Source organism: Anabas testudineus, chromosome 5 (assembly GCF_900324465.2).
Source record: "Anabas testudineus chromosome 5, fAnaTes1.2, whole genome shotgun sequence".
NCBI classification, from domain to species: domain Eukaryota; kingdom Metazoa; phylum Chordata; class Actinopteri; order Anabantiformes; family Anabantidae; genus Anabas; species Anabas testudineus.
In genome coordinates, this window is record NC_046614.1 from 25,168,335 (window position 1) to 25,184,173 (window position 15,839).

The window sequence follows — 15,839 nt, forward strand, 5'->3', positions numbered from 1 at the left end:
CTCAATCATCAGCCCTGATAAAACTCTGTTCTTATTTTTCTGCATTGTCTCTTACGGCCACCGTCTCTATGGGTTCAGACCTGTTTCCCTCTATTGTAAAACATGTGCATCATGTGCATCCTCCAAGATAAAAAACGAAACAAAGAATTGGGTCTATGAGTCTCTGTAGCTTTAGGTACTGGGTTTTAAAACATCGACATTCAAGAGCTCTTAACTTTAATTTGGTCTTTTTATTAAATTCTTACATTTCATCTTACGAATTTAGTCCAGATATTTAACATTTATGTTCACATTCTCTGGTAAATAATAAAAAAAGTTTCCCAAAATCCGGTTTCCTATTTACAATATCATGTACATTACTGAGACAATCGCAGTCATATCACAGATGGTGACTCGATGTCGGCAGTATAACGACAAAATAAACAACAACAACAAAAGTCGAAATAATTGATCATGAACATCATTAATGCTTATGTGACGACGGCAAGAAGCAGTTTTCTGAACTGCTGTTCACCACTGAGGAGGAATTATTTGGAGAGTGATGAGAGACAAACTAAAAGAAAACATCCCATTAATTTTAACCATGTACATGAAGAACCTAACTCATTTTAAGAGTACAGACAAACAGCAACTGTTTAATTGATTCATTGACATTTGCTGTTTCACTTCTGCGGAGAACAATCTTCCACCTGTGGCCTCAGACGGAGCCGAAGCCCTTCAAGTTTCTATTTACACGTCATTTCCTGGATCTGTAACGAGACACAGCTGCAGGAATATCTTCACGTTCACTGTAGTAAACAAATGAAACGGGCACGTGCACCTTCATTACCACTTATTTAAAGTTACTGGAGATGTAATTGTCTAAAGCGCCATTGTAGTTATTATTATTATTATCAACCCATTTCATCCATCGTTCAATATTCTGTGTAAATACTGAGTTGTATTTATGTTGATGTGGTTCTTTTCTGTCTGAATTGAGAGAAACTATTTCTCTCTGGGATTAATAATCTGGAATCTTAAACATTAAGGCAAAAAGATCAAGGCACATGTTGTTGTACACTACACAGGAGAGTAACAGGGATATTTCAATATGAGCAAAGCTGAACTGAAACAGAGAAAGTTTAAGGAGGTGTTGATTCATATCAGATTCCTGATTATAAAGAAAACAACTTATTTTTGTTTTGTTTTAATGACATAAAATTAAAAATCTAAAAATCGAAGCAGATCTTAAGATAAAGTTGAACTGAAATAAAATAACAAACACACATTCACAGCATCTTTGATTCAGATGATGAGAATGGTTCTGGTCCATGTGGGATATCTGGGTTTTCTAAATATATATATGAAGTATAAACTGTATTATATTTTGTAAGTCTTGAACGTTCCACTGTAAAGTTAAGATGACTATTGTTGTGATGTGGTTCTATATAAACTGAATTGAACTGACATTGATTTCAGTGAGAAGTAAAAACATCTTCACTCTTCATTTACCAATAATTAGATGTAATGTTCCGTCTGTATTTATAATAATAAGAATGATAACGGCCATTTAATGACCATCATTCACACGTTATGTTGTTATCAGTTGTTATTATGATCATGTTTATGACAGACATGTTGTTACTTTGGCATTTATACGTTTTATTTTGAAGCTCCATGATGATGATAGAGACCCACTCAAATATGTCCAGAACCTGTATTAGCACTGATCATTGTAGTTTACAGTTTATGTACAGAATTTAGTTTCAGTTCAACTTTATGAAGAATTTTACATATTTCAGCTTTGATGTAGATAGAAAACTGTCTGTATGTATTAAACTGTCTGTATGTATTAAACTGTCTGTATGTATTAAACTGTGTCCCTGGGGTGAACCACTCTTTTCATATCACTGTAAAATGTAAAACTTCTTTTCAGTGTAAAAGTCTGTAAATGTACATTTGTAGGATTTTTTTTCATGAGTTTTGTAAACAACGACAAAACGCCATAAATAAGATAAAAGATGATAAAAGAGGCAACGTGGTTTCAAGAATCACAGGTAAACTCTGGAGGTGAGGAAGGAGCCGCTGAGCCAACGCGGCTGCAGAGGAAGAAGACGAAGGACTGAACAACAAAACTTCACTAGTAGAAAACATCAAAAGGTTTGGTCTGATCACGCTGTCTGGACTCAACCCCCCAGTTTAATTCGAGCTCTTCAGCTCGAAGCGGCTGTACACCGGTTTGGTTTTCTTATTGTACTGGTTCACCAGGTCCAGTTTACTGTGGCCCAGCGTCATACGTTTGTGGTCGTGTCGGCTTATCACCACACCCGGAGAGGGTGGAGGCGGGGGGCTCTGCTGGCTCTCTGGTTCAGGCTGAGAGAGGTCCGGCCCTCCCCAGGCTGTGCTGAGAGGGCCTGGAGACCTGTAGGAGTCTTTGTCTTTGAAGATGTCTGTGAGTTTGTTGAGGAACTGGTTGGAGGGAGTCCTGTGCTTGGGGTTGAGTTTGTCGCTGGTTGGGGTTGGTGTCTGGGTCTTGGGGTTCAGGTTTGAGTTGGGTGTGCCGTGGAACATGTTGGGTTTGTGGTCATACAACCCCAAAGCCTGGAACTTAGAGGAGGCCCCACTGATGTTGGACCTCATGATGTCCGCCGCGTTGGCCTTGTTCCACTCGATGCCCATTGGCTGTCCGTAGGTCGGCGATAGTCGATCTGCAACCGGGCTGTGATTGCCTCCCCCGTTAGCTGAAACCCGTGGTCCTGGTGCCGCGGTTTGGCCTCCGATTCGTTCTCCGCCTCTCCTCTCGGGGCTGAAGTGAGAGGCGCCGTTGAGCTCGTTCTTGTCGTGACCCTGAGTGACCTTGTAGACGTTGTTAGTGACCATCCCAGGAGCGGCCTTCACGCTGGAGACGCTGTTGCTCGACTGGCTGCTGGAGTGTTCAGAGCACCCCCTCTGCCTGCAGCGGGAAGCAAAGTAACGATCAGCTAAATAATTTTAAGATCAGTCGTGAAAGGCACAAACATTATTAAAGTACATTTCTGTCTTTTGAGAAGAGATCACTGTATCTAAAATTCAAATAATACATTAATGCTGAATTATTTTAAATGTAGTTTTTATGTATCAACACTATTATTTTTCATTATTATAATATTGTAATATGAGTATTAGCTGTTACGATGACAACATTAAAAAATGAATTCAGAATCTAAGCACGTGTCTATAAAACACGTTTTCAGGTGTGAAAAGATGAATTTCAGCCGACACATACTGTCCTACATGTGGGCAGATACAGATTAAAACTGCTGTAAAATCAAGACACGTGATAAATTATCACAAGAATAATTTAGGAATAATTTCGAATCTAAAAGTAATTTTGAAGTTGCACAACTGAAACATGCACTAGTCAGGGATTGGACACCCCACTAGAGCGAAGAGAGTCAGCAGAAAGTAAAGTTGCTTCGTACCTGTCAGAGAGTAAATCCAGCCCCATGAGCGGGCCGTGCCCCATCCCTATCCCTGGGGCCATCATGGATTGGTAGGACGGGTAATAGGGCATCCCCTCCTCCTCTGGGTTGTGGAAACAGTCGATGATCTGCGAGTCGGCGTACATACAGCGAAACTCCCGGTCGAAGCTGTCTGCGATGCGACCCGAGAAGTGCATCACCATGTTGCTGTGCACCTGAGCCGACAGCCAGGTGAAACTAGAGAGGAGACAGGAAGGAGAAGAGGCGACATAATGTTAGTGTGAAACCAGTGAGCTGAAATATTCAAAGTGATAAATGATTCACACGTGATGAACTTCCAGAAGAGGCTTTAACAAACAGAATGTGGACTAATGTCAATATGTTTGGTGAATTCTCAGTGATGTCAGAGAAACTGCTGCAGGACATTCACTCCACAAGATGTCATCACGTGGACATTATGAAACAGTATCAGCTGCCTGTGTGTAAATTAGCTCTTCCACCTCCAGCTGATAAAACTGCACATCAACCTTAACTATTTTCTTCTGAGTCACTGGTGACTCATCATCGTCAGCAGTGGACATGATGTGCATGAACACTGAGGACGCCTGGCTGGGCAGCTCGAGTGATGCTTTCATGGCTCAACAGAGGACACACTCTAGTTGTAATGAACAACAAAGAAAAGCCACAGCCAAATATTCTCTATTTGGAAAAAGCATCAGCCAAACTATGGTTGTGCTGCAGTGCATTATGGTTAATGGTTACGGTTCACCACGGTGCCAAGCTTTTCCTAAGATGCAGCAACACGTTTCAACTTAAAACTGAGCCTAGTGTTCGTCCACGTGCGGCAGCTCTGATCTCAGACAGGTGTCTTCTCTAAACCCTCTTTAACCCACATCTCATCTCTACTCCTCTGTTTTAAAACCACACCATAAAAACTACGAAGGGGCTTTAAGAGACAGTCAGTCAGGTAAAAATACACCTGTCTGTAAATGTGAGAATAATTCTGAAGACATTAAAAGTGTTTTATAGCAGCACCCAGTGGAACCTGTAGGACGACTACAGGTATAAATCAGTCAGGCTTCACCTGCAGTCGAGCTCCTGGTATTTTCTGAAGAGGAGCTGATCCGACCACACCTCCACTGGAGAAACTGCACATCACAGTTTGTCACATCCACGTATTTATTGTAAAACCTGCAGCGAGGTTGAGGTTCATTATCAGCTTCCCGTCAGAAGTGATCAAACTATAAATGTGGCTCATGTGGGTGTTTTACAGAAGGTTAATCATACGAAGATGAAGTCAGATTACTGTCATCTCTAAATTAATGTGTATTGTGCTCATTGTGCCATAAACTGATCATTGTCTTCAGTTAAAGACGCTCCACTCACTACACCTGTGAGGAGGAGACAGGGAAACTAAATGCAAATCTTTTCAACATCGTGCACTTCTGTTCACATTTTTCACCACTTTTCCTTCTTTTAACCAGTTTTTGAATACACTTCCTGCACCTGCACAGTGTGAGGAGTCTAATCTGTCACTTTCTGAACTTTGTCCCTGTACAATAATAAAGGAAATAAACTGTGCATCGTTAAACCTACTTTTATTATCGTGAATTATTACCAGCAGCAGCAGTAACATTATTTTTAATGTTGTGTTTCAAACCTTTCATTAAATACTAAAGTCAAGAAGTTAGCTTAACATCTGAGCAGAATCATGAAATTCTACATCTGTATCAACAAATATTGATCATTTTCATTATCTCCCAAATATCACTGAATCACTGTTTGTTGTTTGATTCTCAAATAAACGAATCTGCGTCAAATGTATGGACTCGGGCACTCCCGCTGGTGAAATCAGGGTTTTCATTCAAGTTAATATCGAAATGACAAAGACTGCAGGGAGGGTGAGGTGTGCTGATAAGACAACATTTGCCTTGACAGAGGCCACTTGGCACCAGGTTAGACCTCACCCTTCATTGCTCACTCAGCAGCTGGTTTGATGCCTGTCGGAGTGCATGCCAGGCCGGACCCTGCCCAGAATCCACACTAACACTCCAGCACAGCCAGCGTGACACATTTGGGCTTCTTTCCAATATGTGAGGAGTAAATAAAAATGTGACTCAAGAGAATTTCATATGAAAAGAAGACGAGAAGCAAAATGATTTAACAGAGAAGTGATGAACTGAAAGTGTGTGCAGTCTAAGAACCCTCACTCCCTCCTGTCAATCATTCATCATGGTCCCATAAAGTGATGAAGTGACGACAGCATCCGGTTATTCCTGTTAAGTTCCTTCATCTTCAAACACCTCACAGCACGATGGCTGTTTCTTAGAGAAGAGGTTCACTCACAACTCTCTTTTAGCCTCGTCACACTGTCAGCTGTGAGGCTGTCGCACATTTACACACACACATAGAAAAACGAAACAGAGCTGCATCTTCCTGCATTTAGTATCAACTGGAATTTCATTCTAGATCAGCGACAGTAGGATGCAGCCAGAAGCTGCACAAGTTTACACACCGCGACTGCAGCACGTTTTCAGCCTCCTTCACTTTATTCTGCTGTAGACTTAATCTAGTGAAAACAAGTTTTTTAGAATGTTTTAACAATCTCTTCAAAATCAAAACCTTCTGATCTGTGCTGCGTTAATGAGAAGGCAGGAGGTATAATTAACCATCAAGTGGGAGTCTGATCACTCAGAGTTTTACAGTAATGTGTGTTTGGCAGCTCCTCTGAGACGTTACTCTCAATACGCGTACGTGCAAACTTCTTCCTGCAAGACTGAAGCTGAAACAGCAAAACAAAATGGAGTCTGAGCTAAAGAACAACGAAGAAGCCACAGACTTTCTGCTTTAAAGCTGCAACCTGTTGGTATGTAGTATGTATATCCACAAACTACTAAAACTAAATGTAAAATCTACTGTGATATTAACACAAATCTAGGTTATTCTTATTATCTCTTCTTAAGCTGCAGTCACTAGTTCCTAATATAGTTTTCATCAGTTTTTGAATGAAATGAAATTTCTTCTGCTATGTTTTGAAATCTGCACTCAGCACTCGTGCTCCTTCAGCCCCCCTGTTGTTGAGCGTGTAGCTGTAATTGCAGGTATTACTCAGGTATTCTCATAACAGTTTCAACACCACCTCCAGCAGCAGCAGAAGCAGCACCGGCTCTCTGCTGCACAACACAAGCTTTGTTCACAGCTTATCCACACACGAACATTTGCAAACTCATTATGGTGTCTGAGCTCAGCTTCCTCTTCATCCACAGTTAGTCCTGCTTATCAGGAGGGATGCAAATAAATGTCAAACTGTGAAATGTGAGCAGTGCACAGACTCTGTTCAAACCTATTTTTATGTTCATCCATGTTGTGTTGACTGTGTTCAGCTCAGCTGTCTCTGCTTATTGCTGTCTCTTTATTTGTGTGCTTTCTCCTGAAGGAAGATTCCACCTACACGTTTTCTTACAGCTCCAGATCATCAACCTGTGATCTGTTTCTCATTCTAGGCTTTAAACCTTCTTCTTAAAGTCACTGCGACATTATAACAACATGAACACTGACAAACACCAAAGTTAAATCCACATCATTATGTATTATTTGTTCATGGATTTCCAGTGAAAACCTGACAGATTCTGCTTTGTCAGGATCGTGTGGGAGTAGCTTGAATACAATCAACATCAGGGCCCATAACTGCCACCACATGTACAGTTTAAACCCGGATTGGTGCAGAGAAGAACAACCTGTTTTTCTAAGGAACAAGGAACAGGAACAAACTTCAACCTCTCATTTGAAATAACCAAATCATTTTAAACTTGCAGCACATACTGTGTTTATGTGGGTGTTCAATGCTTTTAGTTGTTAGTGACTTCTAACTTGTGCCTCAGGCAGATTCCTGTCCGTGAACAGTAGACATCTGTTTGGTGACTATGTGGCAGCCGAGCTCACCACGCTGTTATACGTGCTGAACAGCAGAGCAGCCTGTGCTCCTGTGTGCAGACATTTTACTAAGTGTTTCACATTATTTCAGGGCTTCTTGTGTGAACCTCTGTCTCTGTCAAGGACAGAAGAAAGTCACTATAGAACCTCCTCCCTCCTCCAGCTCCGTTTGCCCAAACCACCAGACACAGGAACAGGTTCTTTCCACAGCACATCACACTTAATAACAACTGTCCTCATATACAGTAACTGCTACACCGCTGCTACTCATACTGCACTGTACACGTTGGACATACTAACACTAATACCCACTACACCCCCACACAAGGACAACACATGCACCTGCACCTTGAAGTGTGACACACACTCTTGCACCCTGGTTTGTCCTGTTTCTGTCATTCTGCTCGACATGTTCTGTCTTTCAGAGCCAACAAACGTACATTTTCCTGTATGTGTTGCCAAGCTTGGTCATTAAAGCCGGCTGACAGAGTGAAACACCAACAGGAAAGGGTTAAGTAGGGTTAATGATTGTTAGTGTGTGTGTGTATTTGTGTGTGTGTCCCTTCCTCACCTGTATGATCCTGCGATGACCTCTTCGCAGTCGATGATCATAAACTTTTCCAGGACCTGACCGGTGAATTTCTTGCCGCTCTTGGTGCAGTAAGTGTCGCCGCACACGCTGCGAATCCGCATGTTCTGCACAGAAACACACAAACACCTTTCACATGTAGAAACACAAGCGTCTGGTGACCTGGTCGATGTGTCCGTAACATGTTCTGCAGCACTGTTGCATTCAGAGACAGAAGTCTCTAAACTCCAACAATGAAGCAGTTCATCTTCAGAACGCTGTTAATGAGTCTGATTCATATCTGTAGCATTAATGGAATGATTGGACTATAAGTGGTGCAGAAACGTCTCATGAACGAATGTTTTTCAGTTACTTTGACAAACTGAGACAACTTGGACGATTGTGATGCACAGATATTCACAGATCTTTAAACCTTTCATTCCTGTTCAGTTCCAAACTGAAATGGCATAATGCAGATGACGTAACATAGTGAGGTGGGAGGATGTAAAGGTCAGTGTGACAGATGGGCAGAAACAGTCCAACAACCTTTCTTCAGTAGCTTGTTTTTATTATAAATTCTCATTTCAGCTAATGTTCTCCTCACAATCACCAAACCGGTTTCTTCGCATATTTATTTTCTTGTTTTCAGTCAGTCTTTAGTTTCAGTTACTTCGAGTAACCAACAAGTGGCGGGGGATCAGTCACTGTCGTCTCATCTCTGTGCAGGAAAAGCGGTCATTAAACTACCCCTCCTGGTGAGTTCAAGGAAGCTCTGACATCTGAGTTTCTCTCTCCCACATAGATTTCTCTAAAAAAGTGGTGGAGTCAGACTGTCTGCAGCCACAGGATCATAAAACTCTGAATGGGAGTATTTTCTCTTGCAGTCAACTCCACACAACTGATTTTTACTTTACTACTAGAGACTAGTTTCAGTTTGTTGCTCGGGGACATTTCAGCCTCGTAATGAGGTTGAAATGACACTTGACAAAAGAAATAATGGAGTCGGCAAACAAGAGGGTGGTGTGCACGTCTCACCTTAACACACACACACACACACACTGCATATATTCTCACTGCAGTGTGACTTGTAGAAGTTAAGTGTGTAGACGTGCTGCAAATTCTTCTTTCATGGAACATGAGCGCGTAGGTTCACACAGTAAGATACTGTACACACACACTGAGGTCATAGTGTTTCCAGATCATTTTCCATCTGAGTGCAGGAGAAACTTCCCTGAAAAGTTCCTTAATAAACTCAGTTCACAGTGAAACACATGAGCTACAGGAAAATCTCTTCTTCACTGCAGACGTCAAGTGGGACAAACAGGTCAATGCTGTGTGTACAGTGTGTAACAAGAGAACTGCTGTTTTCTAGCTGCCCGTTAGTTCCTCTGTGTTTGGATGAATTTAAAATGTAATAATTCTTATTTTCTCACTTTTCTCTTTCAGATGTTATAACACAGAACAAGTTTGAAATGAGTGAGTTCATGCAGCGATTTAAAAATCTGAAAACGAACGGAAAAGCTGTCAATACAAGTTGAATTTAGTTCAAACTCAGTTGACTTAACTCTGTAAACTTATTGTCTGCATTTATTCATCACACTGACCTTCAGACTGAGTGAGGCTCAGAGCAAAGAGTAGGTTAGTAGATTCAGAAAGAGAAAGACAGTATTCACTTTGTAATGCTTTCACTTTGACTAATCTTCAGCCTCATGTTCAGTCAGCGGTGATGTGTGAGCCTCAGACTGACAAATGAAATGTTGGTATAAAACCATCCAGCACTGTACTTACACTCAGGTGAGAGTTCTGAATGTCGAGCGTGGAGCACATGTCTGTGAAGTACATGAGGTTCTTCTCATCCAGCAGGATGTAGACGGGGACCCTGCGTTTGTTGGCCGCCTCCATGAGGTCACACAGCAGGTCCACATCTGTGAACACGTCCATCACCACTGCTATGACCTGGAGCGGCAGAAACATAAGACGGATTTCATGAGTGCGGACCTCGATGAAGGATTTGTCACATGTTCACTGAGGTAATTGGCTGATTAGTTAATTAGTCTATTGACGGAGGATTAGTCACCAACAATTAAGATAATTAGCATTTAATAGTCTGAACAAATTATCTAAAATACAGCTGAACTGCTCAGAAACACTGTTTCATATTTTATTTCAGTATATTTTGAAAAGCGCCACAGCAGCAACAGTGTTGAGATAAAAGACAGAAGCGTTGATGACTCAGTCATTTCAGAACTAAAGATAATTATGGTTTTGAAAACTAGAACTGTTTTTTGAAGAACTTGTTCAATAGGTCTCTGGTCATAACCAGAGTCATGGCGTCAAAGTATTTGCTGCCGCGCTGCTTAAAGCTCCATGTTTAACACCGCGAGCGGTTTCCTGCTTCCTCTGCTGCATAATTCAGCCTCGTTTTACAGCAACTGAAATATAGAACGACTCATTTTACAAATAAACTCCTACGCTGAATTGAAAAGAAGTTAAATTAAATTTAATGTTCAAACACACACCAAGAATGTACAAATACACACACACACACACCACACGTACAGACACGTACAGTACACGCCTGCAGGCAGAAATATACATATGCGTGCAAACGAAGAACCTGAACTTAATGTGACTGACGGCTCCTCAGACTGATTAATGAAGCACAGTGAAGCTCTGCAGCAGTGAGAATAGAAATAATACCAGAAAACAACTCAGTAAAGTACTGCACTTATCTACCATCTTGAAGTACTTGTACTTTACTTGAGTATTTCCACTTTTACTCCTGCGTTTATTTGGCAGCTTTAGTTTTTTGATGTTCGCTGCAGCAAAGAGTAGAAGCTGATGTTATTATGACTGAAGCTTCTGTCAAAACATAAAGGGTGAAGCCAGCTCCACCTTCACCAGGTGTAGCACCTGGAGACATTCACACATGAAGATATTACAGTAATATCATATTCTACTTAATAAGTATTTCAGCTATGTTTAGATTGGTTTTCAAAGTGTCTCTCTCTTGATTCTGGACTTGAACTGAATTATATTTCTGATAAATACAGTTATTACGTAATGGGGTGAAGCTCAGGTCAGATTTAAACTGAGATTCCAACTTCATCACACTGTGCAGAGTTCAAAGTTCATGTATTGTTCTGATCTTAGTGGGATGAGCTGTGCCAACAGACAGTGTTTAGCAGCCGTCTCCACTGACTGATCTGCTCTCAGACTGTTATTTGATCTCAAACCTGCTGACGCTGCACAAACATGTGAGAAAGAGGTCAGTGCTGGTGTCTCTGTCTGAGGGAAACTCACTGTGGAACAACTGGTTTCCTTTTTATTAGCAGCAGCTTCAGTGGTCAACACATCAATCCCAACGTCTATTTATACAAACAGAAGGAGGAAGTGTCTGAGGAGAGGTGACGCATACACAGCATGTGCAGGACTGTCGAACAAAAGCTTCTCACTGCAGAGATCATGAGACAAACTCTTGAGTTTAAGTCACAGCTGATAACAGTAAATAACTGGAACTGATCAGTTTCAATTAAAGATTAGAAACCAGGAGTTTAATGAAGGAGCTGCAGATTCTGTTTGAGACGACTCTGACTGTGTCAAACAACTACAACGAGACAAAGAAGGAAAGATTCTGAAACGTCCAACAACAAAATGATATTAAAGATACAAAGAGACATAAAGAACAAGGAGACAAAACCACAAAGAGCCAAAACCACAAAGAGCCAAAACCACAAAGAGCCAAAACCACAAAGAGACAAAATCACAAAGAGCCAAAACCACAAAGAGACAAAACCACAAAGAGCCAAAACCACAAAGAGACAAAATCACAAAGAGACAAAATCACAAAGAGACAAAACCACAAAGAGACAAAACCACAAAGAGACACAGAGACACTAAATAACTAGAGAGAGATGCTGAGAGACAAAGACACAAAACTATAAGACAGAGAAGTAACTACAGAGACAAAGTGACCAGTAACAGACGGTCTGAGGATCTTATTCCTGTGTGGCTGGATCAGGAGGTGGGGGCCTTTTCCAGGGGCCCAGGGACACTGTCCCGTCTTCAAACCTTCTTTTCTACCACAACAGGTCAGAGGGAGATAAGAGCTGATCAAAGCTGACAGCAGGGACGTGGACCGACACATGTGTTTCTATTCAAACCAAGTGAAAAACCACTGAGCAGCTGAAGCTCGATCATCTGGGGCCTGAAACTGCTCTGACATCTAGTCTGAGTCCCGTCGTGGACCTGAAACCAGTGGAACTACTATGTGATTAACCTACATTCTGTTTTCAGGTGTTTGTCTTTCACTAATATTGACTTTAAGAGGACTGAAATGGAAAAGGCTCCAGGGCTGAAACGGTCTCTACAGGACTGGTAAAAACCTCCTCATTAACAAAAACCCTGTTAAAACTGCTCCTGGTTTGGCTCCTGTCGTTTCGGGGGCCACTGGCTCCAAAGACCCCCTTTGAGAGCCTCACTTCCTTCTTACCCTTTTGGCTTTGTTGATCAGGGACCTGATCAGGTCCTTGATGTTGTGAGACTTGTCCCTCTGGAAGTAGATCTGAGTCTCCGACGGTCCGTAGCGCACCGGGGTCTCCGGCCAGCCGAGCTCCAGCATCGGCGGCTCCTCGTCGGACATCATAGGGAAGTAAGTCCCGGAGGTGAGCTCGGACACGGCGTCTCCGTCCCCAAAGTCCCGGTCGCCGGTGCCGTTGCTCTCGGAGTCGCACGACTTGGCCCCGTGCTGGGTGATGTAGCGGATCTCCAGCGGGGACAGGAAGTTCACCTCCCGCTCCTCGGTCAGGACCCTGCGGTACTCCTTCTCTCCGAGCTCCAGCAGCGCGTCCGTCGCCAGACGCGCGGCCTCGTTGTGGCTCAGCTCCAGCGTGGAGACCTGACGCCACGGGTTCTTCACCTCCTCCAGCCGGGAGGCGAGCTTCCCCAGGGGCTTCCTGCCGTTCGTGGTCGGCCTCAGGCCCTCCGAGCTGATCATGGTGCGTGTGTGGTCTGCAGTTCTGGGATGACCCGGTCTCATAAACCCTCAGAGTCCGATTAATCCTCTAAAGAGGAACAGACGGAGCTTAAAGAACAGAATTAGTCCCAGAGTTGATGAGCTGCAGAAACATTACAGAGGAGACCAGGAGCAGGACTAGTCCACAGACCCGGTCCCAGAGTGCGCAGATCAACAGGTCAAAACTCCGGTCCGGTTCTCTCTGAAGCAGGTTCAGGATCGGGTCTTCAGGGCTTCAGTCCTCGCTGGTGAAATGGTCCTGGCTTCTCCGGTTCCCTGTCATGTCAGACCGGATCCGCGTCCCGGGAGGTTTTACAGCAGCTGCTCCGCTCCGCTCCCTGTGAGGTGTGGGGCTCTGCTCACCTGGCGCTGTGCTGCCATTGGTTCTCTACGGGGACAGGCTCCGCCCCCAGTGTCGCCCCCAGTGTTACCAGGCCAACCAGCTCACAAGGGAGGAGGGAGGGAGGGGGGGGGGGGTTATTTCAAAATAAAGTTCCAAGAAAACGAGAACTCACCTGTACATTTACTTTATTTGACAGCTTCATCACACAGTAATAAACTGTAAAGGAGCCAAAAGGCTCATTTTCATCTGCTGTTAAAGTTCATTAATCCCAGGGGGAAACAGTTTTACCTTGTTACAGCTGCTCAAAATAAAATAAAACAAGCACGACCAGCAAAAACCTGCAAAAACACAAAAGAACACCAATACAAGAAATCAGAAAGAACAACAAAAATAGAAAGATGGATGAAACGTCCGTTTAATGGTCACTGGGAGAAAGGCTCTCCCGTGGTTCTCTGTGGAACACTTGGTGTTCATGGTGGGTTGGAGAGATTGTCCAGGAATAAGAGGATCAGACAGGATCCTCATCCGCTGCTAAAAGTCTTTCTCTCTCTCACTGCCACAAGTGTCATGCTTTTATTTTGAGGGTTTCACTTCCTGTGTGTTATATGTTATATATACATGATAAATATATAAAAAGTGATATATAAACATATAAAGTATGAATGTCTCTCATAAACAGAAGTTTCTTAGGCACAAGGTGTAAACTGTCATCACCAGAGACATAAAGACTGTGGTGCAGTTGGTGTGGCAGTGGTCCATGTCAGACTTCAGGGTTGATGATTGGACTCCTGTTCCTGCTCACATGTCAAAGTGTCCCTTAACAAGACCCCGAACCCCCAAATGTAGCTGCCTATCCACATGAAGCTCCCCTATTACTATTGAACTGATTAAAAAACATGTGCTCATAATTAAGTACATGTGTCTTCAAAATACTGGACAAACTAATTGTAGCAATTTAATATTTGTGAGCAGTGAATTTAAATTAATTATGTAGTAAATAAAAATGCATTTAATTCTAGCAGAAAAGCTCAGAGTAGAGTAGTATGTTGGTTCAATTTATATTTATCAGATCTTGTTATAATTTAAAAAGGTTATAACCAATAGTTTTTTCTTTATTGAGCCAAAACATTCGTTTTTAGAGTTCAAACTGAGCCTATGTTAAATATATATTTAAATATATTACATAAACTGGATTACTGTAATCCCCTTTGTTACTTTAAATCTAGATTCATTCAATGGTTTCATTCCTACAGACTAAAATTATATTTAATCAAACCTTCTTTTGAAATGTTCAGATTACTGCTGAAGACGAACTAGATGATATCTGCAGTATCAGGTTCTTTATTTTATTTTTCTTTAATATGTTCAAAGATATGACATAGTACAGTATTAAATCAAAACGACCAATTAATATTGTGAAAGGAAACAAAGAACTGCACAAAGAATAGAAAGTCACCCGATGATGGAAGTTTGTAAAAGTTTATCCAGAGTTGACAAATTTCCTGAAAATCATCTGAATTGTTTTTTTTAGTCTAAGGTGAGTTGATCCATTGTGCAGAGGAGCATCAAAGACTCCCAGAACTTTTGTTCCACTTCCTGGTCCCTGCTTTGGACACATTGATTCCCCAGAGGTCTTCACACAATACGCTCCACCTGAGTGTCGGGGAAGTCAGAGCAGAGGGACCAACGTGCAGCTGAGGTCATTACACAGAAAACAACCAAACACAAAACACGGCAGGGGTTCGTTAATGTTCTTGTTTCTTTCTGATGACAGAAACAGTCTTCGTCACTTTATTCATTAAATCTGAAACCTGTTTGATATTTGGAGCTGTGTGTTTGTCGTCTTCCTCCACGACATGATCTACTGTTGGTTTCATGTGCACTTGTTACTGAAGGAAGAGCGCCCACAGATGGAGCAGATGTTGAGATCTGATATATTCAGTATCTTTAGGTGATTTCAGTGGAGGAATGAAAACAGACACAAACCTTTACGGGAGAAATCAACACAGACTTTAAGGTGGAGTATGGGACATCAACAGCTGCTGGTTTTGTCCTGATAATATTAAAGCAAAAGCATGTTGATGACAGGTGATTGGACTGTTTCAACAGACTCAGTCATGCAACGAGCCGCACCAAGACAGACTGGGTAAAAATAGCTCTTTAGACAAAAGGAGGAGCTGGTGCATTCTGACATGACCACATTCAGTCACATGTTTACTTCATAACTTAAAGTCATCAGCAGGCACTGAGGTGGTTTGTTTCACAATCCATTTAATTAATGCACTGATCTGTGGCTCAGGGTACAGTTACAGTACATCAGCCGAAGTTTCACTGGAGACAAAACAAATACTTGTTACAGAGAAAAAGAAAAAAGAAAAGACAACAACAACAACAACAACAACAACAACAACAACAACAACAACAACAACAACAACGACAACGACAACAACGACGTGTTTTAACAAAACTCAAAAGCAGCAACAATCATGTGTCATAGAAAAGGTTCATCTTACAGGAAGTGTAACTTCCTAATAGGGGTTT

General features: G+C 42.1%; 1 protein-coding gene across 1 annotated transcript; it reads right to left on the reverse strand.

Moving 5' to 3' along the window:
* Positions 1–210: 210 nt before the first annotated feature.
* fam83c (family with sequence similarity 83 member C) lies at positions 211–13,301 on the reverse strand. The gene is made up of 5 exons (XM_026348997.1): positions 12,434–13,301; positions 9,730–9,897; positions 7,945–8,069; positions 3,441–3,677; positions 211–2,932 (listed from the first exon to the last, which is right to left on the reverse strand). Exons 1-5 carry the CDS (start codon positions 12,977–12,979, stop codon positions 2,179–2,181), a joined length of 1,830 nt encoding a protein of 609 aa, XP_026204782.1. The 5' UTR covers positions 12,980–13,301; the 3' UTR covers positions 211–2,178.
* Between the last annotated feature and the right edge of the window lie 2,538 nt (positions 13,302–15,839).

Bases quoted from the DNA above. Each gene is read 5' to 3' on its own strand.
- fam83c (XM_026348997.1), bottom strand. From the start codon at position 12,979: ATGAGACCGGGTCATCCCAGAACTGCAGACCACACACGCACCATGATC. The intron at 9,898-12,433 runs GTAAGAAGGAAG...CTGCCGCTCCAG, and splicing joins TGATCAACAAAGCCAAAAGG to GTCATAGCAGTGGTGATGGA. The intron at 8,070-9,729 runs GTAAGTACAGTG...GTTTCTGTGCAG, and splicing joins TTCAGAACTCTCACCTGAGT to AACATGCGGATTCGCAGCGT.